At 41.5% G+C, this 27,360-nt stretch overlaps 1 protein-coding gene across 1 annotated transcript; it reads right to left on the reverse strand.

Moving 5' to 3' along the window:
* Nucleotides 1-588: 588 nt before the first annotated feature.
* On the reverse strand, nt 589-26,017 carry NAMPT (nicotinamide phosphoribosyltransferase). Its single transcript, XM_026701422.2, has 11 exons — nt 25,780-26,017; nt 18,614-18,770; nt 14,145-14,248; nt 13,563-13,691; nt 12,193-12,351; nt 10,980-11,116; nt 8,395-8,620; nt 6,672-6,791; nt 4,842-4,982; nt 4,614-4,748; nt 589-2,654 (listed from the first exon to the last, which is right to left on the reverse strand). The coding sequence occupies exons 1-11, from the start codon at nt 25,837-25,839 to the stop codon at nt 2,541-2,543; spliced, it is 1,482 nt and encodes a 493-aa protein (XP_026557207.1). The 5' UTR covers nt 25,840-26,017; the 3' UTR covers nt 589-2,540.
* Nucleotides 26,018-27,360: the final 1,343 nt, after the last annotated feature.

The following is a 27,360-nucleotide window of genomic DNA, read 5'->3' on the forward strand; positions in this document are numbered from 1 at the left end:
ATATAGACAGACAATGATGGATAGAGGACAGATGGATACCATAGACATACAGATGATAGACAGAGAAGATATAAACAATGATGGATAGATAGATATACAGATACCCTAGACAGATAATAAATATAGATGAGATACTATAGACAGAGAAAATAGACAGATAATATAGTTAATGATGGATGGAGGATTGATGGATGGATAGATGATACCGTAGACAGACAGATGATGGATGGAGGTGATAGACGCAGGCAAGCGACAATGGTACTAAAAAAATGACATGACCGTTTTCATACTCACGACTGTTGCAGTGTTCCCGTGGTCATGTGATCAAAATTCAGAGGCCTGGCAACTGATTCCTATTTATGACGGTTGCAGGGTCCCTGGAGTCACATGATCTCCTTTTGCAACCTTCTGACAAGCGGGGAAGCCAGATTCACTTAAAAAAACCCGACTTACTAACTTAAAACCACTGCAGTGATTCACTGAACAGCTGCAGCACAAAAAGTTATAAAACGGGGCAAAGCTCCACTTAACCGCGGTCTCCCTTAACAAATGTCCCACTTAGCAAACAGAAATGTTGGGCCCCATACGTTGAGGATTACCTGTATGTTTATTTAAGTATGTTGATTTTCTGGGCCTGCAACTCGCTGCTAAGAAAATCAATCAAGTAACAATACAACCATCCTTATCTTAAGTACATACAAGTATCCAAAACCTTATCAAAGAAAAAAATAAAATGATTATAACTGGGCACAAATCTAGCAATTAAATGTATTTCAAAGCAGAACATTAAAATATGGCTTTCCAAACAGGTTTAAAAGCACATTCTCTTGCTTTCGTTTAGAGCTTTTCTGAACTGTTGTTCAGATAATTGTTTAAGCTTTATATAAATTCCAGATATTCAGTGCTTTAAAAAAACAATAAAAAGAATAGCCCTCTGATGTTGTTATTGCCATCTCAAAAGACCAGTTAAAAGTCCTTTTTTCCAATAACCACCCCTGGCCATTCAACCTGAGAATTTCAATACCTCGTGCCTTAATATTAACACATTTATTTGTTCTTCAACTTGATGTTTCAGAGCATCCGTACAAAATTATTCAATTGCAATCATGGAAAAAAAAAACATCACTCATTGAGTTTATTTTTTTTTCTTTAAATGCTTAAACCTCTGCCTAGTGTTCTCTTTCTCTCTCTTTTTTAGGGAAAGCTAGCAGTGTAAAAACAGTTTGGCTAGAACAATGTTTTATTAGAATTATTTAACAAAAAATATTTAAGACATCTATACAATTTAACATCCAGTTTGACAAAGGAAAAACAAAAACCACAAGACTAAAATACAAAAAAATTGTTTTAAAAAGTGCATTATTCAATCCAGTATTTTCATTTTGTTGTTTGTAACCAGGTATGAAAATAAAATCAAATAAAATCTGAATTAATGTAGCAGTTTGCACGCCTGCCCCTACAGTATTTCATACATCTGGGGGTTTGAAAGGAGACATCTTAGCTTGACAGCCAGTTGAAATAAACCCAGTGGTGGGATTCAACCAGTTCACACCAGTTTGGGAGAACAGGTAGTTAACTTTCTGAGCAGTTTGGTGAACTAATTGTTGGAAGAAATCATTAGGGCAGAGAACCGGTTGTTAAAATTATTTGAATCCTGCCACTGAATAAAGCCCACTGAATTTCAATGGGATTTTATACTGAATTCAGGTGTGCGTTGAGATTGCGGCCTCTCTGTTTGAAGAAAGAGACAAACTTGGCAATAATTTTTTTGCAACAATAAATTACTAATTGTTTGGCATTTGTGCATATTCATCTCCTCCTCTTAAAGCAAAGGTTTATTTATAGAAGTTACGCATCATACAGTTCGGGTAGATACACAATTTTTCGCCCCCGAGTTGTGAGCTAAGTTATCCTGATTTAAGACTTCCAAACAGGGCAATTTTTCACGAGAACACTTAAGGCCATGTTTTATTTGCTGATCAATGGACAAAAAAAAAACAAAAAAACAGTGAGTTTTCTTCCCACCCATTTCCCCCGGCTATTTCCTTGAAAGTCTGTGCTCGTAAAAATCACGAAAAGTTGGAAAGACGGAATTATTGAAACTTTTAAATATATTTTACACAATCTCCGTTTTGTACAAAAATACAATTATAAACATAAAGCAATGATACTATTCGGTAAATCTTCTTTTGCGATAGGCTACTGTATATATATATATATATATATATATATTTATTTATCTATATATATATATTCTCATTTATTTATAAAACATCTTCTCACTCTTCTCACTGAGATCCGGATCAGATTGAATCACAACTAGCAAAGGACTCTAGAATTACACGGATCCGTTTTTCAGCTGTAAATATTTCAATTTTAGACTGGCCAAAAATTAAGAGGAAAAAAATAACAATAGGGCACTGATGTCCATAAACCAACAAATAATTTGGCTAGGATGTGGCAAACACAAACACACAGATCTTTACAAAAACCAATATCAGTACATAATTGTTGCACATATATCAACATGGAATGAAACTTTAGTGAGACGCCACAGAAAATTCACTTGTCTTCAACTTGGCATTTTGTCTGATTTCATCAAAGGAGTACATCTTCGTTACTACACCGTTTTTAAACACTGTGTGAAGGAAATCCTGCAAAAGAACACCATTTGTTATGGCTTCAGTAAAAAAAACACAATACAACATCAACCAAAACATTTAAGTGATTTGTTTAGCCTTTAGAGCTTTTTGTAGTGGTGCCGAAACATGTGTGTGCCGGCACTCACAATGCAATGCGCCCTGTCCCCCTGTGCATGCATGTGCAACAACCCTGTCCCCTTACCTGCACTGTGCATGCATGCACCTCCCGGCTGATTTTTGGCCCGTCTGAGGCAGTTTTCACCTTCCCGGAAGCCCGAGGGAAGCCTCCACTGCCTTGGGAGGCCAAAAAACAGGCCTTCCGGAAATACCTCACCCTCCCGAGGGCCTTTGGAGCCTGGGGGAGGCCGTTTTTGCCCTTCTGGAGGCTCGAGGGAAGCCTCTACAGCCTTGGGAGGCTGAAAACGGGCCCGTTTTGGCACATCCGGTATTTCCAGAAGTCCCGCTTTTCGGCCTCCTGAGGCTGCAGAGGCTTCCTTCGAGCCTCCAGGAAGGCGAAAATGGCCTCAAACAGGCCGAAAATCAGCTGGGAGGCATGTGCATGTGCAGTGCATATAAGTTTGTCTGGGGGTCGTGTGCCTGCACCAATGGCTTAGCACCTGTGGCACACGTGCCATAGGTTCGCCATCACGGCATTAGAGGATCTCATGTGTATTATGATTTTAGTTTGGCCTGCTTTACAGATAGTCCTTGACCAGGGCTGTCAAACTCGATTTCATTGAGGGGTACACATCAGGGTTGTGTTTGACCTCAGGTGTGACCAGGGTGTCTGTGGCCAACTGGACGTCACTTGTGTTGGGGGCACCTCTGCTAGTGAAAACAGGCCTCCGGAGCTCCGTTTTCGGCTGGAATGGCCTCCTGGAAATGGCCACCAGTGGCCCTCTGTTTTTCTCAGCATCGAGGCACTGCAGGCCAGTTCTCCGCTGTTTCCAGGGCAGCTCCATGACCAGATCTAAACATCCCATGGGCTGGATCTGGCCCATGGGCCTTGAGTTTGACACCTCTGTTCTTGACTCACAAGCTTTTGTTTAGTGACCATTAAAAGTTACAACGGTGCTGAAAAAACTGACTTATGACCGTTTTTCATGCTTACAACCGCTGAACCATCTCCATGTCACATGATCAAAATTCAGACATGTGGCAAGAGACTTATTTTGAGTCAGTTCTCACAAGTCAGCTCTGAGTCATGAATTCTGAGTCGCGGGTCGTTTTCAGTCAGTTGTCATGACTGAGTATGACTCATATTTATGATGGTTGAAGCAAAACTCACTTAGCAACTGTCTTGCTTAGTTGGGGCTCAATTGCAGTGATAATTCGAGGACTACCTGTTAAGTCAATAACAGAATGAATGCCAGTTTCTATTAGTGTACAAACCAGGTATCTTTCTGCATACAAAAGAAAGTTAGCTAAATATTAAAAGGCAGAAACTACTGAAAATTGGGAATTGCTTTTCTATTCCCTAGGTGCAAAGTTATGTTTCCGTTGATGTGTATTTTAGAATAATATTAATAATTATTATGTAATTGTGCTACTCTCATCTAGTGTGTGTTTTTGCTCTAAAGCCCCAACACAAGTTATTGATCTCTATTCCCTTGAGACCAGTGGTGGGATTAATTTCTTTTTTACTACTGGTTCTGTGGGCATGGTTTGGTAGGCATGGTATGACTTGGTGGGTGTGGCTTGGCAGGATACTGCAAAATCCCCATTCCCTCCCCACCCCACTAACCTGCTTTCCAGCTCCGTTCTCCTGTGCAGGGCAACCAAAGAAGACCCAGCCAATCAGCCAGGACTCGGCAGGCAGAGAAGAGATGGGGGCGGGGCCAGTCAGAGGTGGGATTTGCCGGTTCTTCGAAATACTAAAAATTTCCACTACCGGTTCTCCAGAACTGGTCAGAACTGACTGAATACCACCTCTGCTTGAGACCAGATGGAAAAGGGAAGCATTTAAATTACCTGCCCATATTCTTCTAGATCCCCTTTGCCTTCTTCTAGTGTAACGAAGTCTCCATTCGGCGTTCTGTGTAAGGACAACCTTCCTTTCTTTGAACGTTTGTTTGGATCGGCAACGGGATCTTTGAAGACGTTCACCTAGAAGTCAAAGTTAAAAGGAATTCAACACCCACGCTGACTTCCCGTTTTAATTTCTCCCTCTCAAGTAAAGATTACATTTAGAGAACGTACCCCCAGGCCATTAGTAACCACGTAGCTGCATTTGAACGAGCAGTTCAAGAGATCTCTGGTTAATTTCTGCAGAAGGGCTCCACCTGAGCCAAAGGCAATGTTTTCAATGCTCCATTTCTGCTTTTTCATGCCCTCCACGATCTGGAAATGACAGAAAACGCTTTTAAGTGTTGCACAAGCAAGGTACAGATTTTAAATTAAGCCTAATGCCTCACAATGTACGTGCGCAGACTCTGTACTTTTTCGAAAAATTAATTAACAGGTTACGCCATTTTTGTGGATAAATGTTAACTTAACAAAAACGAAGACTGTTTTTTTTTTTTAATAAGAAAAAGATAGCATCCTGTCTGGTTCCTCTTGAGAAATATTCTGGAATAGCTAGGGGAATCCACTGTTAACAAACTTCCAAGGTCGTGTTTGTGCAAGATGAAACTTTCCATTCAACCATCTTCTTATACATATGTCGTTTCTCCAAAAATACGACCTACCCCAAAAGTAAGTCCTAGCTTGATTTTTACATGTGCACCCAATATAGGCCCTACCCCCCGAAATAAGCCCTAGTTAAGATCCTGCCCACTCCAGAGTGCACAGGTAAAAATTAAGCTAGGGTGTGTGTTAGTGTAAGGCAGGGTCTTATTTTGGGGGAAACATGGTAATCCAAACTGCCAGGAATGATTTTGAAAATGCAAGCACACACGCACACACACACACACACACACACACACACACACACACACACACCAGCTAAAAAGACAAGCACAATGGCATCTATCTGTTCAAGGTTAAATAACATTTTGTACATGTCAAGTTACACCCTAAATAAGGTCACTGAGAAGCATCACGGAGCTTAAGATGGTGACCTTCAGCAGAGGATTGTGTGGGGCAAAGTCTTGTCCTCAAGAGAATTCAACCGCGCCTGCAAGTTTTTTGGGGAGTGGTGCTTTCCTACTAACTGAAATTTACAGCAAAAAGGATGTGGTGGCGAGATTTTGTAAGATTTCATGCTATGTGCGGGATCTTGTGAACTTCTGTACCAACTGAAGGAACTTCTCCTGAATTGCTCCCCCCGCAAAAAACACCACCACCACCCAAAAAAATCCCCACTAAAAAACCCGGCACTTGCACAGATTGAAAATTGAAGGAGAAATTGCCAGTAAAAAAAAGGGGGGGGTGGGGGGGAAGGCAACGAGAGCAATTTTAAGCTTTTAGTTTCAGCCGTTCAGTGCAAATACAGCTTTTGAAGCACTGCACTATTAAGAGATAATGTATTTTCCTATTGAAACTTCAGAGGACAAAAAGAAATATTTCTCAAAACTTTTATAACATGCGTTTTGTATAGGCAGCTTTGAGAACAGAACTGCAAATTAAGGTATGGTTGTTTTTAATGGTACCCGTGTTAAAAGGTAACTGAAGTACTTATCTAAAAATTAACAGAATGATAGAGTTGGAAGGGACCTTGGAGGTCTTCTAGTCCAACCCCCTGGCTCAAGGCAGGAGACCCTATATCAGGGGTGGGCAAACTACGGCCCGGGGGCCACATCCGGCCCGTTGGTCTTTTTAATCCGGCCCGCCAAAGATTGGTACAGAATTAAGGTTTGATGTGAATGATTGAATGATTGCATTCATTTGATTTTGACTTGTAATGACAGGCATTTCGACACCAGGTGGCGGCCCGTCTGTCAAATTTTAAAAATCAATGAAGCCCCCGAGCCAAAAACTTTGCCCACCCCTGATCTATATTGTACTGGACAAGGGGCTGTCCAGCCTCTTCTTTAAAAGCCTCCAGTGATAGAGCAGCCACAACCACAAAATTAATCTGAAAAATCACACCTCTTGCAATGTGTTGATGTCCACACCGTCTCCTTGAATAATTCTGAGGTAAGGTGGCAATACTTTATAACCTTTTGAATTTTCTGTAATAGGGAACTTCTTTCCTAAAATTTCCAAAACCTAGGGAAAAAAGAGACAGTGACAGAGAGAGGGAGAGACAGAGAGGGGGGAGGGACAGAGACAGAGAGAGGGAGAAAGAGGGAGAGAGAGACGAGAGAGAGGGGAGGGAGAGAGACAGAGGGAGGGAGGGAGACAGTGAGGGGGGAGAGAGAGGGAAAGACAGAGGGAGGGAGAGAGGGAGGGGAGGGAGAGACAGAGGCAGGGAGGGAGAGACAGAGAGAGGGGGAGGGGAGAGGGAGAGAGAGACAGATAGCGGGAGTGGGGGAGGGAGAGAGACAGAGACAGAGAGAACCCGGCATAAATATTAGCAGATCAACCAATTATTCCATTAAATAAATAAACGAGGACAACAAATTTAAAACAGAAGTTATATAACAAAAAGATCTAAAGGAAGAAAAATTCAAATCCGATCGCTGTATTAAAATTATTCTGGAAGGAACTTTTGGATTAAAACTTGCCGAAGCAAGATTTGCATGTAGAATATTACTTCACTTTATGGCATATCTTTCCAGACTAGCCAGGTGGCTAGAAAAGATGATAGGAAATATCACGTAGATTTTAAACCTGAACTGTTTTTATTAGGTATGTCAGAAAAATTAGATAAGAACCGTTGGCTGTGGAGGAAATTGGGGAAGGGCAAAGTCAGGCTGGATAGAGCAGGGGGGAGGTAGAACAAGGGAGAAGGGGGTTCAGGTGAAGACCAAGGCCTAAAGTGCGCAGGGAAGAACGCAGAAGAGAATAACGTGGGTGGAAGGAAAGGACCCCAATTCCCTTCACAAGGCACACCTGGGGAGGGAGTTTAAAGGAGAGGCAGTTGGGAGGGGCGTTTGCCAGGAACAAATTCTGAATTCATCTAGTGTCGAGAGTTGTGGCCTGTATTCCTGGCATTCCTCCTGACTGTTTGAATTATTGCCGAGCTTCTGTGTGCTTATCTTGCCTTGCTGGAATTATTGATCACTTCTTGGACTCATTATCTTGCCCTGCTGGAGTGACTGATTGCAGTCAGTCTGCTTACAGCATTTGGATTGGAATATCTGCAGCCAGAGGCTGCTGCAGGTTCGTGGGAGAGTTTTTCTCTAGGCCAGAGAGTAAACGGGACGTTGTGGGCAAAGTTGGTGCCAATAAAGGAACTCATATTTATTCTCTGGCTGTGTTGCCTTCATGCCACACCCCGAGTCACCATATACATGTTGTAACAATAGCGAGGATTATATTTGCACAATACTGGAAAAATGAAGAAACATGTGAGACGAAGAGATAATGAAGAACTGGACTGTGCACAAATGGATAGAATGACCCTGAAAATTCAGCAGAAAGAAGACACAGAATACTGTCAAACATGGAACCTATTTTACTAGTGGTTGGAAAAAAAGAGGTGGCAATTAAGAAAATAATCAAAATTGTTAAGCAAATTAAATACTCAGACAGCACAATGTTTATTAAGCACTAAGGAATGTAATCAATTTTTAAAAAATCAATAAAATTTCAGGGAGGGGGGAAGAAGTCTGTCTGAAGGAGCTACGCGGCCTGCGCTGAATTAGTGATTTAGCGGTAATTGATTTTACTCTGCAATTTTGAAATCTTTTAACTCCGAGCCCTTTACCTTCAGCACGGTGTCCAGAGGATTTCCGGAATCTGGCCGGATAATCAGAGGCGCTTCGGCACTTCTTGACTCAATCAAATGCCTTAAATCCTCACCCCATATTTGTTCGCAAGCATTGTAAATGTCATAACTGTCGCTGACCACAGATACAGGCACTGAAGAGAAATGGGTCACGATATGTTTGAAAGCATCTTTTTCATGATCTTTTCCCCAAGCTGTTATAGTACTGGAAGAAGAAGGAGATGATGTTGATTAAATTCGGAGACAATTTACGCCTACATCCATTTTATATACTTCTGCTTGTGATCAAAAGTCCTTTAGGTCAGGAGTCACCAACCTTTCAGACTTCAGGGACCACTAAATCTATAATTTTAAATCCCGCGGGCCACTAATATGATCTGCCTAATGACCGGCTGGGTGGGTGTGGCTAGGTGGTCATGTGACTGGATGGACGTGGCCAACTTGATGTCACCTGCGTTGGGGGCTGGCCTCTACTCGCCCTTCCCCTCCCAGCCACTCCTTGCCTGTCCACTTGGATTCCCTAGGGCCCCAACCAGTGGTGGCATTCAGCTGGTTTGCACAGGATCGGGCGAACCGGTAGCAAGGATTTGACATGGGTCGTCGAACTAGTAGTAAATTCTGGCTGGCCATGCTCCCGACCCGGTTTGCCCGCCCGCCTGATGCTCGCTCACCCCGCCCACCTGATGTTCGCCTAAGGTATTTCTTTTTTTTCACCACCCAACAATCAGCTGTACATACAATCAGCTGTGCCAGGATTCCCCTTGCTGAGGGCCCAGGAAGGCAAAAAAATGGCTCAGCCCCCTCCTCCATTTTTTTGCCTTCCTGAGGCCCAGAGGAGCCTTATGGGAGCAAAAATGCCCCCCCCCCCAGGCTCTTCTGAGGCCATGAAGCTCCCAAAATGGAGCGTGGAGTGGTGCTGTGTGCCCCTCCATGCTATTTTTTCTTCTTCTGAGCCTCAGAGGAGCCTTTATGGGGGCAAAACCGCCCCCCTAGAGGCTTCTCTGAGGCCCAGAAGGCCCAAACAAATGGGTGGGGGGAGGCTGCAAAATAAAAAGCCACGCCAACCCAGTCACATGGCCACACCCACCAAGCCACGTCCACAAAACCGGTAGTAAAAAAAATTGAATCCCACCACTGGGCCCAACTGTTGTTGGAGCTAAGCAGCCCCCAGGAGAGAGAGTTGGCAGAAAAACCTAACTCAGTTCAAATTGGATCTGACCAAGAAGCTGGCTCAGCAGAAGCGCCTCACTGAGGGCTAGGAGCATAGGCTTTCCAAGCAGAGGGAAGACCTGCGGGAATGCAAGGCCAGGTCCTGGCACCTGGAGGCTCAGCAGGCTGAGATGGTCAGCCAGTTCCAGGCCATGATGCTGTCCCGTTGGAACGAGGCCCTCCAGCGGTGCTCCTCTCCAGCCTTTGTCCAAAGCCCCACACCAGGAGGCTGAAGCAGACCCCCCAAGTAGGGATTCCTACCCCCCTCCGAACCCCACAAAAAGACCCTGAAGGGGTAGACTCTCTGCAGCAACACAGACGTTCTTTGCACGTATCCGGCCCAGGTGCCTTAGTTTGAGGATCCCTGATTTAGCGCAATATAAAAAAATGCGAATAATTTTTCTGCAGACCACCAAAATTTTCTCAGACCACCAGTTGGTGACCGCTGCTTTAGGTAGCAAACAGTGAGTTTTTTCCTCCTCTTGGAGCAACTTTAGATAAATGTTTTCATTCCTGTGAAAGTGTTAAAAATCTTCACTGCCTAATGGAAGTTTTCCATCACTCCTCTTTCAAACAACTAGCCCCTCTCTCTGTAGATGGATTAATTATACTTAAATCATCAATTTCTATAGAGTAGTATTGATTTCCCAAAAGAACTTAATGATCAAGAGTCTCAAAAGAAGCTAATTAGAAAAAGAGAAACCTTGGACTAATACTCTACCCGTAACAATTTTTATTAAAAATAATAATCCAAAAACATGGCCCTGCTGCATTTGAAATGAAAACAATATTATTTTTTATTACAAATTATGTCTAAGTGACTTGATCGATTTCCCAAATGTAAGGTGTCGGTATGAATTAATTCAAGGAGTTGAATCTTTCATTAGTTTTTAATGAATTTATAACACATCGAACAAAAGCTGCAAAGAAACTGAACGCTGCTAAAAATTATTGGTTGGTATCAGAATTGCTGATGAACTGCAACTATGTGGCATGTGTAGTGTTTGTATGTGTGAGTATTATGTGTGACTAGATAGAGAAACAGAGATAGTAGAAAGAGAGATATGCAGATGATATACAGAGGTAGACAGAGAGATACAATATATATATATATATATAAAGAGAGAGAGAGAGAGAAAGAAAAAGGAGAAAGGAGAGAGAAAGAGAGTGCAAAAGAGGAGAAAGGAAAGAGAGAAAGGAGAGAAAGAGAAAGAAGAGAAAGGAGAGAAAGAGAGGGAGGGAGGATAGCCTTTGTCTATGGAGATTCACAGTTATCCTGGTCATGGTTGTCACCTGATAAGGATAACCAGAAGAATAGGTTGCTATATCCAATATCAATAAAACCAACCAGATACCTGTGTTCAGCAGCTGGAATGGAATAACCTGGGACAGGGTCTTTTGTGCCGTAATATTTCTTAATTAAAGCAATTCCTGCTACGGTATCCGTGCCTTTGAAGTTCACCAAATGTGCCGAAGCTCCAATTCCTGCAGTCTGGGAAAAACAAGATTTCTCTTTTAATGAACATTACAGTCATATTCAGCAGCCCCTTTCTCTGGTTTTACAGTATGCCATCTAAAAGGCAATTCAGACAGTCTTCAACTTATGAAACTTTGACATGCGTAGAAGATATTGGACAAAAGTACACACGATTGGAAAAAAATGATAAAGCAACATACAGATCTAAAACCTGAAATAATTTCTTCTAGGGATGGTACCTGAAAGTTACAGTAAAGAAAAAAGTGTATTTAATTATCCATATATTAACTGCAGCTAGAATCGTATTTGCTCAGAATGGGAAAAGCGAAAAAAATCCCAATAGAGGAAAACATGATTAAGAAAATATTAGAAGGTGCAGAGATGAATAGATTAACATTGGCAATTAAAGAAAAAAAAAGAAACTGAATACTGTATGGTGGCTAACCCTTTTGGGTTCCTGTGCCAAAAATTGTGTGCGCGCTGGGGTGCCAGCACCCAGAAGGCAATGCGCCCCCCCCCAGCCCCCCTGTGCATGTGCATGCAATCTCCACTGCCCCCTTACCTGCATTGCACCCCACAGCTAATTTTTGGCTGGTTTGAGGCCTTTTTCGGCCTCCCAGAGGCTGTAAAAAGCCTCTGCGGGCATTGCGGACCGAATAATAGGACTGTTTTGTCACTTCCGGTATTACAGGAAGTGATGAAATGGGCCTATTATTTGGCCTGCAAAGCCTGCAGAGGCTTTTTTTAAGCCTCTGGGAGGCCGAAAAAGGCCTCAAACAGTCAGATAATCCAACTTTGCCCCCAATGTTCTGGCTGAGAAAAACTCTCCCAGGAGCAGCCTTTGGCTGCAGAGAATCAAGTCCAAAACATGGTCAACAAAAACTGTAACTGTAAGTCCAATCAAGGCAACATGAGGTAATTAGTTTGGCAGGGCAGATGTGAAGGCACGGCAAAACTCAACACAGTTGGAAAGACGCCAGGATCATCACAAGACTCCATGGTTTGGGTTGGGTTGCAAAATCTCTGAGGATGCTCCACGCAAAGTGGCATGCCGATGTTTTCAAGCGAAGTTAAGCAATTGAGAATGTTACCTCTTGTGAAGACACCCCTCGGTAACCGAAATCATGAAGTTTGTATTCCAGTCTTTCTAAACTGCCTGAGGTCTCCAGCAAGTATTTTGCCAGTATCTTCTTCTGTTCCCTGGAGTTTGTAGCGACGGTGATGGGATACCATGACTGAACAAGAATGGTCTAGCAAAAGAATAAGGCAACACCCATCAATAAGGTAAGATAACCTTGTTTTGTCACTTTTTTTCTGTGAGCACACTGGCACACATTACAAAATGAAATTCTGATGCCTGCTGTCAAAAGAATATACTCACACACACACAAACACAGGTCGCAACTTATGACCACAATTGGTTATTGAAAACTGGACATCCAGATGTCTCAAATGATATAATTCCTGGGATGGTGAGCCTATGACACACGTGCCAGAGATGGCATGCAGTGCCCTCTTTGTGGGCACGCGAGCTGTTGGCCCAGCTCAGCCATGCAGGCGTGCGTGTGTCTCCCACCAACCAGCTGGTCTTCGGGGCTCTACCACGCATGCATGGGGCACAGGTCACGCATGCTGGGGTGTGGGTGTATGCACGGGAGGTGTAAGGGGGAGTCATGTGTGTATACGTGGGGGCACATGCACATGGGGGCGCACGCATGTTGTATTTTGGGGGTGCACGCGCATGTATACACACGCTTTGGGCACTTGGTGCCAAAAAGGTTAGCCATCACTGGTATAAGATCTCTTGCTCAAGCAGGGGGTTGGATTAGATCAAGGCTCTTCAAACTTGCTCAGTTTAAGACTTTTGGACTTCAACTCCCCGAATTCCTGAGCTAACATGACTGGAGGAGGAATTCTGGGAGTTGAAGTCCACAAGACTTAAAGTAGTCAAGTTTGAAGGTCCCTAGAATAGATAGAGATGTGGAATAGATAGCTAGATAGCTAGATAGAGATAGATAAGAGAGAGAGAGAATAAGATAGATAGATAGATAGATAGATAGATAGATAGATAGATAGATAGATAGATAGATAGATAGATAGATAGATGGAATAGATAGAAAGAAAGAAAGAATAGATAGATAGATTGAATAGATAGAGGTAGGATACAGAGAGAATAGATAGATCAAGGGCCTTCAAACTTGGCAAGTTTAAGACTGGTGGACTTCAACTCCCAGAATTCCTGAGCTAACATGACTGGAGGAAGAATTCTGGAAGTCCACAAGTCTTAAAGCTGTCAAGTTTGAAGGTCCCTGGACTAAATGATCTCCAAGGTCCCTTTTGTTCAACTTTATTTCATTGGTCCAGAGAGTGGAGGAATTCATCCCATCTGTGCCTAATTATTATTTTTTAACACCTCCATCTTAGCTTCCATTAATTCATTTTAAAACTCCCCACTACCCACCTCAATCCAGTTGGTTAGCCAGTAACAGTTTGGATCTGTGTTTTCAACTGTGAAAAGAACATTTCCTCTGGGAATGACACATCCCTCAGGAACAGCCTTTATTTCAATAGGAAGACAGCCATCGTACTTCTATCATGTAAAAGAGAAACAAGGATGATTTTGAAATCACTCAAATACCACCATCTATTTTGCTGGATAAAATTAGGGTTTAATATAAAGCCCAGTTGCCTCTTGGATAAAAAAGCATTTTGAGACAACCATGACCTGGATGATGGAGAATCTACATTAGAAGTCGTATTTCATATGAACAACTGGCCAGCATATTCAACTCAACCTATTCCATAATTTTCCTACACAGAATATTCTTCGTATTTGACTTTTAAATTCACATTTGCAATGTGCAAAGCACGCTGCTTTATCCACAAACTTTCTATAATAATAATAATGATAAGCATCTCATAGCCCTATCTAATTGAAAGATAACCTCTGGCAGTTTTATACTCTTTTTAATAAGAGACTGTCTTATTAAAAGCGGGACGCAGCATTGTACTAAATGCAAATATTGATTCAATTTGTTTTTACCTCAAGAATATAGTTCCATCCCGTTTCATTGAAGACGTCGTCTTGAAAATGTTCCTTGTATACTTCTTTGGCTACTTGTATTTTCTCTTTGGTTACCACTCTGCCTATGAAAAAATTCAAACTGTATTATCTACTCAAAGAAAATCTGTTTCAAGCACTGAGTTATCTATTCTGCAAGTTGGTTTGACAATACAGTGTTTGTGTGTGTGTATTTTAAATTTAAATAATATATCAACAAATATTACCAAAAACTATAATTATGTAGATTTATTTTTGATTTTTCTCTTTTTAGATATATATATATATATGTACTTAAGTGTTAATATGGCATTTTTCTCTTCTGAATCAATGACCTCTATACATGAATCACTTTTTACCAATAATATTAAGGCACTGTGAAGTAGTATTACCAATACTATGAATAACTGTCAAGTATTAATTGTATGTATTGTACTGTCAAAAAATGATGCTGAAAGATACTGATACATCTTCTATGATAGAAATTTTTGTAAAAATTTTTAATATTTTGAACTTCAATAAAGTATTTTTAAAATTAAAAAAAATATTATTACTTCTGCTACTGCTGTTTTTGGAGAGATAAATTAGGAAGCCATATATACCTTTTAGCAAACAGAGAATTGTATTCGTCCACTTTTTTACGACCTTCCTTGCCACAGTTGTAAAGTGAATTACCGCAGTTGTTAAATTAGTAACACAGTTGTTAAGTGAATCTGGCTTCATTGATTTTGCTTATCAGAAGGTCGCAAAAAGGGGACATGATTTTGGGGCATAGCGATGGTCATAAGTATGAGTCAGCTGTCAAGCGTCTGAATTTTGATCACACCACCATGGGGATGCTGAAAAGGTTGTTAAGTGTGAAAAATAAAAGTCATAAAAGTCACATTTTTCAGGGCTGTTGTTTTAACTTTGAACAGGCACTACCTGTATTTATAGGGTGCCTATTGTGTGTAGCTTTTTAAGATGTAGATCGTTAGTGTGATAAACAGCCATCACTTTTTGCAGTGCCGTTGTAACTTCAAGCTGTCACGAAGTGACCTTTCGCAAGTCAAGGACTACCTGTATTCACTCCCAATTCATGTTCAGGAAGCTAACAGCACAATACACCTTCACAGTTTAACTCTTAAACTGTGCATCATTTAGAATGACCATAATAACTAGCTTATAGGACATAAGCCCCAAGTAGAAATATTATCTGCTGGCTGGTAATCCAGGAAAAGAACTTGATAATTTTTTTTAATCCATGCTAAGTGCACCTCATTTATTGAAGCAGATTAAAAAAAAGATCTCCTGTCCAAAAACATCAGACTTGGCCAAGCATATACGCTAATTTAATTCTCCTGGTACAAAAATCCTAAGGATGCCCAGTGAATAGTACGGCAATCCATGAAACTTGTAACATACAAGTCCGATTCGGCATACAGGGACCTCATATGTATTTTCACCTAGCTTAAAGATTCCAGACCCTTTTCAAAAGCTTTTCAGGTGTATTTAAGGCCAGCTTCAGAGATAAATGCACTTAGCACAGGGGTGGGGGAATCACATGTGGCATGCAGATTTCAGTGAAACATTTCCTAAGAGAGTGCAAAGCTGTTCTTCATTTCTATTGCTTAAGATCTTGCTATTTTTGTGGATTTTAGTTCTGCATTTAACAAAATTCTTGGGCTTTCTAATTCAATCTGCCTTTGGATTATGAATTTTCTGTCTGGCCGCTCACAAAGGGTCAGATTAGGTAATCATACCTCTTCAGCTCTTATTCTTAGCACTGGTACACACCACAGGGTTGCGTGTTGAGTCCCTTACCCTATACTCTTTATGTGCATGACTGCATTCCCACTCATGCTAGTAATACTATTGCTAAATTTGCAGATGATACAACAGTGGTGGGACTTATCTCCGGGGGGGATGAGTCTGCCTACCGAGATGAGGTGGACCGGTTGCTTTCGTGGTGTGGAGACAATAACTTGATACTCAACACCAATAAGACCAAGGAGCTTATAGTGGATTATAGAAGGAACAGATCAGACATCCAGCCCTTGCTTATCCATGGAGACCAAGTGGAACAAGTGGCCAGTTTTAAGTTTCTGGGTGTTACCCTAAAAAAGGACCTGACCTGGGGTGCTCACATTGCAGCCCTGGTCCAAAGGGCCCAGCAGAGATTATATTACCTGACACTTCTCAGAAAACAACAACTGAATGAAAAACTGCTGGTGACCTTCTACTGCTGCACCATAGAGAGCATTTTAACATACTGCATCTCTGTATGGTTTGCCAATTGCACAGGGGCAGATAGGACAGCACTCCAGAGGGTTAATGTCATTGCCCAGGGGATCATTGGTTGCCCTCTCCCCTCTTTGGAAGAGCTTTAGAGCTCCTGCTGCCTTAAGAAAGTTCAAAACATCCTCAAAGAGACATCTCATCCTGGACACCCTTATTTTGAACTATTACCATCTGGCAGACGGTACAGGATAGTAAAAACAAGGACAGGCTGAAAAACAGCTTTTATCCCAGGGCAGTAGCTCTTTTGAATTCTGCTGTAGAGTGCAGTATTGGGGATTTCCAGTTCAATGTGTGAAGGATGAACGATGTGTGTTTGTGATTATTGTCATTGTCATGGTCATGATGTGCACTGAAGATGGTGTTTGATTTTGTTGTATGAGGTTCAATGACAATAAATTAAACTAAACTATGATCTTCAATCATAACAATTCTATCGTTATAATTAATCACTAATTCAGCATCCAAATAGCTTACACATCTGGATAATTGCCTATTAGCAGTATAATAGGTGACCATAAATACCCAGATTCTGAATAACCTCATTGGTAATATAGTTTTAAATATTATACAATATACAAGAGATAAGATAGGAGACACATTGGACAACAGACAAGTGGATGAGCAGAAATCCTTTTCAATTTTACTTTCTGGAACTTTGCAGGAATGAGGGGAAATGTCATTTTACGGCCTCCAAGCTCCATTCAGTTAAGTAACTGATCAATTATATTAATAGCTGAAGAGAAATCTAGAAGACCTAATAAGGAACATTCCTGATCTTGACCCTAGCACAGCCAATCCCCTAACATGACACAAAGGATCTCTGTTCTACAGCTAGGGTTGCAGTTCAATTAAAATTGATTTTGTCTATCTGCCAAATAATCCAGAAATAATTGGAACTGAAATTCCACCACACACTCAATCAAGCATGTTGCTCAAAAATAGATTACTGCAGATTGACCATACAATTTACAAAGTGATGGAATTCAGAAATGCCTTCTTCTTAGGTTTGGTTAAAAAAAACATCCTCTGATATTCAAACATCTTACAACCCCATGTTATATTTCAGCAAGGGGAAGTGTAACAACAATGTTTTTATTTATTAGATACTTGTAGCCTTCATCATTTAAGAAATTCATTGTCCCACTTAAAGATAAAAGAATAAAATAAGCACAGTTCCAATAAAACGCCACTTGAATCAAAATTGGAATTTGGAAACAAAACTAATTTTTAAACATAAATGTCAACAGCCCCAAGTACTATGAATTTGCAGATTTGCATGTCAAACATTTTTCCTCCAAAAGTTTATAATAAAATGAAAAGTTTGGGTCATTATTTCTCAAATATTTCAATAGCTGAACATAATAAACAGTTCCCTTGAAATCAGACTACAGGTAATCCTTGACTTACCACAATTGAGCCCAAAATTTATGTTGTTAAATGAGACATTTGTTAAGTGAGCTTTACCCCATTTTATGATCTTTCTTACCACATTTGTTAAATGAATAGTTGCAATTGTTAACACGGTCATTACGTGAAATCTGGCTTCCCCACTGATTTTAATTGGTTGCAAAAAGGGGATCACATGACCCTCTGGGACATTGCAACCATCATAAATGTGAACCGGTTGTCAAGCACCTGAATATTGATCAAGTAATCGTGGGGGGATGATGATGCCATCGGTCGCAAGTGTGAAAAATGGTCGTTAAGTCCCATTCTTCAGTGCTGTTGGAACTTTGAACAGTCACTGAACGAACTGTTGTAAGTCAAGGACTATTTCTATAGTATAATGATGTAACATAAACACAGAAAGTATGTACTGCAAGTATGAAAGTTTAATATATCTGCTTAAGAGCCTTTTTTAGAAGACCTGGAATAAGCTTCTTCCTCAAATTTTTGGAACTGCTATTAGAAGAATGAATAAACATGAAAAAGCTAAGGCATAATTGAGTCCAGATCTTATGTTTATCTAAGCAATTAATTCAGGATAAAACAAGGGCAGCACATATTCAAGGACAATTCGAGAATTCTTTTATGAATTTATCCTTGATACAAGCCCAACCTAGGACATTTCAAAAATTATTCTTATTTCAGCGGAGAAATGACAATAGGGAATAATGGTGATAATAGGGAAAGGTGGCATTTGAAAATATAAGAGGGTGGGGAAAAAATACCTTGTAAGTATTTAATAAGTGTGTACTGCAATCCATAAAAAACAGTTTCCTCATATTTGACCTTCCTTAATTTGGAGTTCTCCGTCTTCTTTTCACGACATTCAAAGTAGGAATAAACCTTGCTTGTGTTGGGTGGATACTGCTTGTAATGCGTCACCTACAATAAGATAACCCTGAGTTAAGAAAACATTTTGGTCCATAAGAAGAAGGGGAAAAATTATCCAAATTTAAACCGTGGTGCTGTAATCATTTCCACTCCCCCCAAGAATTGCTTTGACCTCCTGCTTGACAAATTTTACAAGCAAGGAACATTCATCGCTCTGTTTCAACTGTAGGCTGGCAATTTTGGGGCATCCATTCTGCTTTCCCATTTTAGATGATTAGGGGACTGGAGGTTAAAACATATAAAGAATAGTTGCTGGAATTGGGTAAGTCTAATCTGATGAAAAGAAGGACTAGGGGTGACATGATAGCAGTCTTCCAAAATCTCAGGGGCTGCCCCAAAGAAGAGGGAGTCAAGCTATTCCCCAAAGCACCAGAAGGCAGGGCAAGAAGCAATGGATGGAAACTAATCAAGGACAGAAGCAACCTAGAATGAAGGAGGAATTTCCTGATAGAGAGAACAATTAACCAATGGAATATTTCGTCTCCAGAAGTTGTGAGTTCTCTAACACTGGAGGTTTTTAAGAAGAGATTGGACAGCCATTTATATACCAACCAATGGTATAGGGTTTCCTTCGTACCTGAGTAGGAGGTTAGACTAGAAGACCTCCAAGTTCCCTTCCAACTGTTATTCTAATTCCATATTTTTTATACTATTCTGTTCTATTCTATTTCCATTCCATATTTTCTGTTCTATTCTAATTCCGTTCCATATTTTCTATTCTTTTTTCTTTTCTTTTCTATTCTAAATTCCATTCTTTTTTATTCTAAATTCCATTCTTTTTTTATTCCATATTTTCTATTCTATTTTTATTCCATATTTTCTATTCTATTCCATTCTATGTAAACATTTGTTACTGTGGCTTATACACAACAGCCCACAAAACAAGACCTTGCCACAACTGAAATATGAAACTGACCAGGATTCCAGGTAAATGTGAAATGTGACAGGCATGATGGAGTCTCATTCTGCAGCTTCGCAATTAGATTTATTAGTAGAAGCAGCAGAATGCTTTTAGAAACAAAAAAACTGCATTCAAGTGCAGGTTATTAAATAATACATTGGGTGGAACTAGATACGATATTATTATGCCATTTACCCACGTGTTTCTTATTTACACTATAAATCTCAAAAGCTGTCTTGTCAATAAAAAGCACCTTTTAATCTCTCAGTTTCTGATACACCAGCACAATTGCTGTAGTGTTTGCATTTCTAACACTGCAAGACAACATTTGATCAGGCACACAGTTAAAAGAGCGAAAATAGAATGAATCCCATTCTTGGGTCTAAAACTCCTCAAATGTCTGATTAAAACATACATAACACAAAGGACAGCATTGCATGCATTTAGTTTGGATACAAAATTGGTAGTATCTAAAATAGAAAAGAGGGGTTACTCCCTGTGTTGTTAATTACATAACCGAAAGTTTTAAAATTCAGTATTAACCAGGCACCCTGGGTGCTATTTTTGAGTGTTTAATATGACTCATGCTGCCATTATTTTTACTTAAGACCATCACCCTGGTCCTAAGTATAGGATGACCACAATTGAGCCCAAAATCTATCTCACTAAGTGAGGAGTCTGTTAAGCGAGTCTTGCTCCCATTTTACGACCTTTCTGTAACTTTGAACAATCACTAAGTGAACTATTGTAAGGCGAGGACTACCTGTGTCAATATTATGCAACGGGGATGTGTGAGCCCACCCTCTGCATTTCTGTTTGTAAAATGCTAGTTGCCTATGGAATTGCCTCTTCTTGAGATAGCATATTGAGGACCCAAGGCTGATACATTTTGTGCATCTTTTTTTGGCTGGTTTTTTAAAAATGCATTTCTTTTAATATCAACCTCCCCAAAAATATTAACTCTTCCAATATTTGTTTTTAAAGAATTGCTTTTATTCTGCTTTATTCCCAGATTGTAAATTTGCAACTCGGCAAACTATTTGAGAACTTTTAAAAAAAATAAAAGTCAAAACATTTTGAAATAGACATTTAATTCCAAAATCTAACCTAACATCTAATTGGCAGTATTTATGGCTTCCCAGGGAGTTTTTGTCTTCTTAAGCCAATATAGGTTTCTTTACATAAAACAAAGCTAAAGATTGGTCCATATTTCCAATCAATCTGATTTAAATACCTTTGCGGGGGGGGGGGGAATTACTTTTCTATGCAGGTATCAACATTGTTATATAAAGCTTATTTGAGACCTTCCTCTCAAGATCTTTTAAAAACTTGGTCAGATTAAGTTTTCAAAAGCTATTAAAAAAATAGCCACTGGCCTTCAGAATCTGCAAACGTGAGAATGATTTAATAAAAGATAATCCTTGTCATTTATTTTGTTCATCCCTATTTTTATTTTAGATTTAATTTTCAGGAAAATATTACCCAGTTGGATCTGCAGAAAAAATGATTTTCCTTGGTCTCTGTATAAAAGGAATTTTAACTATTTTGTATCACAGTTGTAACTTATGGTAACCATTTGTGGTTTTGATGTAACCCATAGTTGTAACACTAGAGACTGACTAAATATACCAGGGTGTGTATTAGCGGAACTGGGCACAACAGTTTGTATCAATATAAAATTACACAAATAACCTAAATATATATACACATATACTGCACATATCGGGCACAATATGCCAAACTACTGCTTCTTTTCAATACCCTTTTCATAAGATGGTGACTATTTTGATAAATGGTTTTAAGTTTTAATCTACTTTGGAAGGGACAGGGTGTTTAAAAGAAAATTTAATATTATGAATCAAGACATATTATGGGTTTTAAACCAGCACTCTTTTCACAGGCTACTCTGGGGTAAAAGATTACAGAGTAAAAAACGTCAGCATCCAAAAAGAAAATAGTTTTATTTATTGGGAAAAACAATTTTGCTTTTAATAACTCTTGACTATCTACCGAGAAAAATCTTCTATAATAACTATACGTGCAGACAAAGAGCAAAAGTGTTTCTTGCTTACATCAAACTTTAGTTTAGTGGTAGAAACATGTGGTTTGTATTTTTAAAAAGGGAAAAACTCTGTAATGTCTACAGCTTCAGGCTATCTATTCAGCTTCCTATTATCATCCCCAGCTTTCATGGTTGGGATAAGACTGGTTACTGTAGCCCAAATATTCACAGGTCATAAATTTAGAGCGGGAAGATGCAGACTACATACTACCATACTGTCGGTTAATTTTAGTTTTTAAATATAAGTGTATCACACTTTACTGAGGAACTATATTTTTACGATTTCTTGCCAGGAAAATCCAGTTCAAAATTAAGCAATCATGGCTGTACTTTTTGACTTACCACAATTCTTTCACCTACTTCACATACACAGATCCCTTTACAGTATTCTGAAAACATTTGGCAAATTCACCTTACGCTGAGAAACCTGAGCAGGATTCATTTTTCATTTTCCCCAAACCTTCTCTTATACAATTGTTTTCAGAAAACTGCAGAACTGGCAGAAAAAAGGCAGCTCAAAACAATAATTAGGAAGATAGCTCTGACCACCAGGTAAATTCTGAATTTATCCACTAAGAACACTGCAGATAGGCTAAAGTAGGCCAAAGCTCTGGTCTCTTTCTCCAGAAGAATCTATATTCATAAAAAGTAAACAAGGATCTATATTCATATGTAAACCAGGGAAGTCCAACACTGTCAACTTTTAAGACTTGTAGACTTCAGCTCCTAGAATCCCCATGGCTGGCTGGGGAATTCTGGGAGCTGAAAACCACATTTTTCCAAGTTGTCAAGATTGGACACCTCTGAGGCAGTCCCTTTATATATTTAACAGATCCTCTGCATTTTATAAAATTGAGAAAGAGCTCAAAAGGTTTAAAGGAGGATCAAGGAACAAGTAAGGAGGGCCTGCCAAGCAACATCCAATTAAAAGACACAAATATTTTTTCTTGAGCTTATGTATCATGAATTCTTGAGCTTGCTCCAAAATCCAGGATCTTGGATTATGGCTTAATTATACATAACAAGCTTAATTAGGCTGATTTCATTTGGAATTATTCAGTGCATATTTGATTATCGCCCTCCTGTTTATTTCCTGTATTTTTCTCTTCTCAATTAATTCCTTTTAGTATTTGGGATTCTGGCTTTATTTAAATCAAGGGTCTTCAAACTTGACCAAGCTTAAAGACTTGTGGACTTCAACTCCCAGAATTCCTGAGCTAACATGACTGGAAGAGGAATTCTGGGAGTTGAAGTCCAAAGCTATGAAGTTTGAAGACCCCTGTTCTAAGGCAAGATTTGGGTATTAAGAAAGCACTATGATGATCTGCCTCTTCTTTTGCGGTGTCTTTCTAAGCAAGACTGTTTGGGTTTTAATATTGTTTTATGATCCAGTGATAAGAATCTCTGGTAGTCTAGGTGGATTATGGCAGTGCATAAATACACTGAGCTGGGAAAAGGAAAGGTGCATTTCCTATCAACCCCCTACCCAGATATAGCTGGGGCTTTCCAATACTTCCACCCACAAGCCGGACAGGCTAGGTTGTGCCTGCAGAAGGAAATCTATCCTACTAAAAATTTCCAAGAGGTTTGTGAGTAAGCTTTAAATTATCAACCCTTGCAATTTGCAACAAAATCCCAGTGAAGTTTGGTTCTGAAACTATCGGTTGGTTATCTACCTACCTGTCTCCTCCCGTCCCTGTCTATCTATCCATCTCTCTATCCATCCATCTACCTATCTTCCTTCCTATCATCCATTCATCTTCCTTCCTTCCAACCTCTATCTACATCCATCCATCTTCCTTCCTATCTACCTCTATCTTCCTACCTCTATCAATCTATCCATCTATCTTCCTATCTACATCAATCTTCCTATGTTTATCTATCTTCCTATCTACCTCTATCTATTTATCTATCTACTTTCCTATCTATCTATCTATCTATCTATCTATCTATCTATCTATCTATCTATCTATCATCTAATCTATCTATCATCTACATCTATCTATTTTCCTACCTTTATCTATCTTCCTTCTTATCTACATCTATCTGTCTGTCTGTCTGTCAATCATATCTATCTTCCTACCTACCTCCTACTCCAAGTGAATTGCTACCCCAATTTTTTTTCTGGATGCATTGGGACCCCAATACCCACTACTTACTTCTATGCTGCTTAAAAATCATGGAGGTTATTCCTTAGCACAACACATGTAACTGAATGTTGAGAAAGACTGCATTAGAAGTTTAAGCATGGGCCACCATCTCAGTCAAACTAAACTTTCCTGCTTCCTTGAAGCATTCAAGCTGTAGATTTGCATGTTGTATAACTCCTAGCCTCGGGCTCCTTGGCATAACTTGGTAAGATTCTTCTGTGGATATATGAAATGCTTTCTGCATTAGCAGTTCCCCCTCCTCCTGTAACTGAATAAATATCCTGGGAGTTCAACATATAAACTCTTGTAATTATAACGGAGCACATAAAATCCACAAACACAGCCCACCAAAAACCCTAATGATTGAAAACAAAAAAAGCCCTCTGCTATTCAATATTAAAAATTAATTTCATTTTTTGGTTTTTTTACCTTCATGCAAATTAATTACATTTTTGGAAGCCCTGCTGGTTTGACCTGGCTAAAAGCTACACCTGCAATTTGAAAAATACTAAGCAGCTTTGATGAGACTTTTAAAAAATTCTTCCTCCTAATCAGTAAAGAGAGAGTGATACGATGGAGAGCAAGCAGGGAACTTACTGCAGCTTGCAAAAATCAGAAAAACTCGTGCTAAAGATTACTGGGGGAAAAAAAAAAAACCCAGGGTCAGCAGCTTTAATTTCTCTTCTCAGGCAACTCCAAAGGAGTCATTTGGACCGTAATTCAAGGCTTTAATTCCCTTTGCACCAACCAAAGTGATGGGGGGGGGGGAGTGGAAAGAATTTTATGTTTCGGTTTCCTGGGAAAGGGGGGAGTTAAGTTTTTATGAAAGGCGGCGTGAGGTTCTCTCAAGCATCCTCCCTGCCCGAAGTTTCACTGTGCATCTTGCTCAATTGCCTGTCTTCTCTTTCTCTGCGTACTTTCCATGCCGCCGTTGGTCAAAGCACGTGTCCGGTGCAAAAGTCCCAGGGATCCATCTTTGCAAATCCAAGGGAGGCGGAGGGGTGGGGGTGTCGTGTCGGCTCGGGTTGCAATTGCAGGGCCAAAAGCGGGGGAATTGGTCGGGTCCATTTCTCCAAGGAGAGCCCCCCAGCCTCCAGGCTACCTGCACACGTGCGCGGCCCCCAAAACGCTCCCCTCCCCAGTTTCTCCAAGAGGGGGCTCCCCAAACTCCAGGCTATCTGAAGGCGCCTCCCTTACCCTCAAATCTATCCCCTTCTTCCCCAGAGTTCCTCCAACCCTCCAGGGTACCTGAACGCGTCCCCCCAACTCCCCAAATCTCTCCCCTCCTCCCTTGAGTTTCTCCAATGGGGGGCTCCCCAAACTCCAGGCTACCCGCACGTGCGCCCCCAGCCCCCCAAATCTCTCCCCCTCCTCCCCAGAGTTTCTCCAAGGGGGCTCCCCAGCCTCCAGCCTACCTGCACACTCCTCCCCCCACTCCCCAAGGGGAGGAGAGTCTCCCCACCTGCGGCTACGGGGAGATTGGGGGAGGGGGCGTTTAGGAGAGAGGGACCAAGACCCTCGGGTCTTGGATTCCCGAGCGGGCGTCCCCCCTTTCCTCCCCAGTCTTTAGCGACCCCTTTCCTTCCCCCTCCCCACCCTTTGCAGCAAGCAAGCCCTGCCCAACGTCACACCCGTCGCCCCGGGCACCCGGAGGACCCCCCCCCATGCCCCTCCACCCCAAGATCGGCCTGGGGTGGGGGAGGGCAAGCAGCCCCGGCGATGGAGTGGAGTGGGGGGAGGAAGAGGAGAACGCAGCTGGGCACCCCAGCGTGGAAGGAGAGCCAGGCCGGCTAGGGGGAGGGGAAGTCATGGAGGGACCCCCTCTCTCTGTGTGTGTCCCACGTGCGCCCCCTCCCCGCTTTGATTCGCCCCCCCACCTTCCCCAACCTTGTAGGAGTCCGTGGCCAGGAGGATGTTGAACTCGGCTCCGAGCGCGGCGCTTTCCATGCTGGCTGGGGCCCGAAGGGCAGCGTCGGCGGTGTGGGGGGAAAGCTGAAGGGCACGCGGCGTCCAAGGCGCGCCTCGCCGGCGGGCCCCCCACCCGACCTGAAAGGCGCAAAAGCGGAACAAGAAAAGGGGCTCCGCAACCTCTCCGCTTTGCCCACCCTCCGGGACGGCGGGGGCGGGGCCTTGACGTCACGCGCGGGGCCCTCGGGCTGGGATTGGACGGCATCCCTTCCCCCCGAGCGGGGGGAAGAGGCGGGGTCGCTCAGGCAAGGAGCTGTGAGGTCACGCCCAGCCCGGACGACATCGCTCGCTTCTCATTGGCTTCCCGGCCTCTCTCTCTCTCGCGCGCGCGACGGAGGGAGAGGAGGGACGGAGGTCAAACCGGGGGAGTGACGTCACGACCCAAGCGAGGAGCCTTTCTGAGGCGCCTTCGCGCGTCTGTTTGGGTTCGTAAGATTGGAGAAACTGAGCAGAAGGGGCGGGGTCAGAAGGTTGACGTCGCACGGGAAAGAAGAGTTGGGGGGGGGGGCTCCAGGTTCGTTCGTCTCTCTCTCTCTCTCTCTATCTCACTCTCACTCTCACTCTCACTCTCACTCACTGTGTGGTTGGACTGGATAGGGTGGTTTGGGAGGCGGGACGGGCGTAAGGTGACGCGCGCGGGATGACTGCGGGGAGGAGGAGGAGGAGGAGGAGGGAACGCGCGCATGCGCAGCTGCCATGGAGTGGGGTTTATGGTTTCGATTCCCCGCCTCGAGGTGAACCGGGAACGGTTGAGCCTCAAGGTTGCGCGGGGTTTGGCCACACTTGTGAAGGTGCCCAGCTTCTCTCTCCCCGCGTCGTCGTGGGGCGAGGAGAGGAAAAAGGCGCCCGTTTTAAAAGAAAAAAGCACACACACCCCATCCCTGGCCTCATTTCAAATAAATAAATTTGATATTTGAGCCTCTGAGGAGAAGACGGAGCTGAGTGGGGAAACCCACCGGGGAAGGAAACCATGAAGCAAAAAATAAATCTGGGTCCCAGAAAAAATCAATGTTTGTCAGGCTCGTTTGCTTTAAAGGGAAGTGGGGGAAATAACTCCCCAAAATTCCCCAACTGGCACTTCTGGGTGGAGAATTCTGAGAATTAAGGTTTTCCCCCCGCCCCCCCCACAAAAAGCTGCTGAGATTGAGAAACGTATTGAAATAAAATGGTAAAATAAGCTGAGATAAGCTTTATTGTCACCTTTTTTTCTGTTAACACACTGGCACGTATTTAAAAAATTCTTAACACACTCTCAAAATGTGTGTGTGTGTGTATGTGTGTATAATTTATATATATATATGTGTGCATATGTGTATAATATATATATATGTGTGCATGTGTGTGTATGCATGTGTATACACGTATATGTGTATATATGTTTATACACACACACACATATATATATATATGCATATGTATATGTATATGTATATATATACACACATACATACTCATGCTATATATATGATACAGACATACACCTATATATACAAAAGCAAA

This window comes from Pseudonaja textilis, chromosome 5, assembly GCF_049901715.1.
Source record: "Pseudonaja textilis isolate UNSWEBS1 chromosome 5, rPseTex1.2, whole genome shotgun sequence".
In the NCBI taxonomy this organism is placed as follows: Eukaryota; Metazoa; Chordata; class Lepidosauria; order Squamata; family Elapidae; genus Pseudonaja; species Pseudonaja textilis.

What these genes read in the sequence shown, in the direction of transcription:
- NAMPT (XM_026701422.2), bottom strand. Translation starts at nt 25,839, where the DNA reads ATGGAAAGCGCCGCGCTCGGAGCCGAGTTCAACATCCTCCTGGCCACG. An exon ending in GAGGGGTGTCTTCACAAGAG is followed by an intron (nt 11,117 to 12,192) that starts GTAACATTCTCA and finishes TGTTTTTCCCAG; the next exon opens with ACTGCAGGAATTGGAGCTTC. An exon ending in ATTCCAGCTGCTGAACACAG is followed by an intron (nt 8,621 to 10,979) that starts GTATCTGGTTGG and finishes TTCTTCTTCCAG; the next exon opens with TACTATAACAGCTTGGGGAA.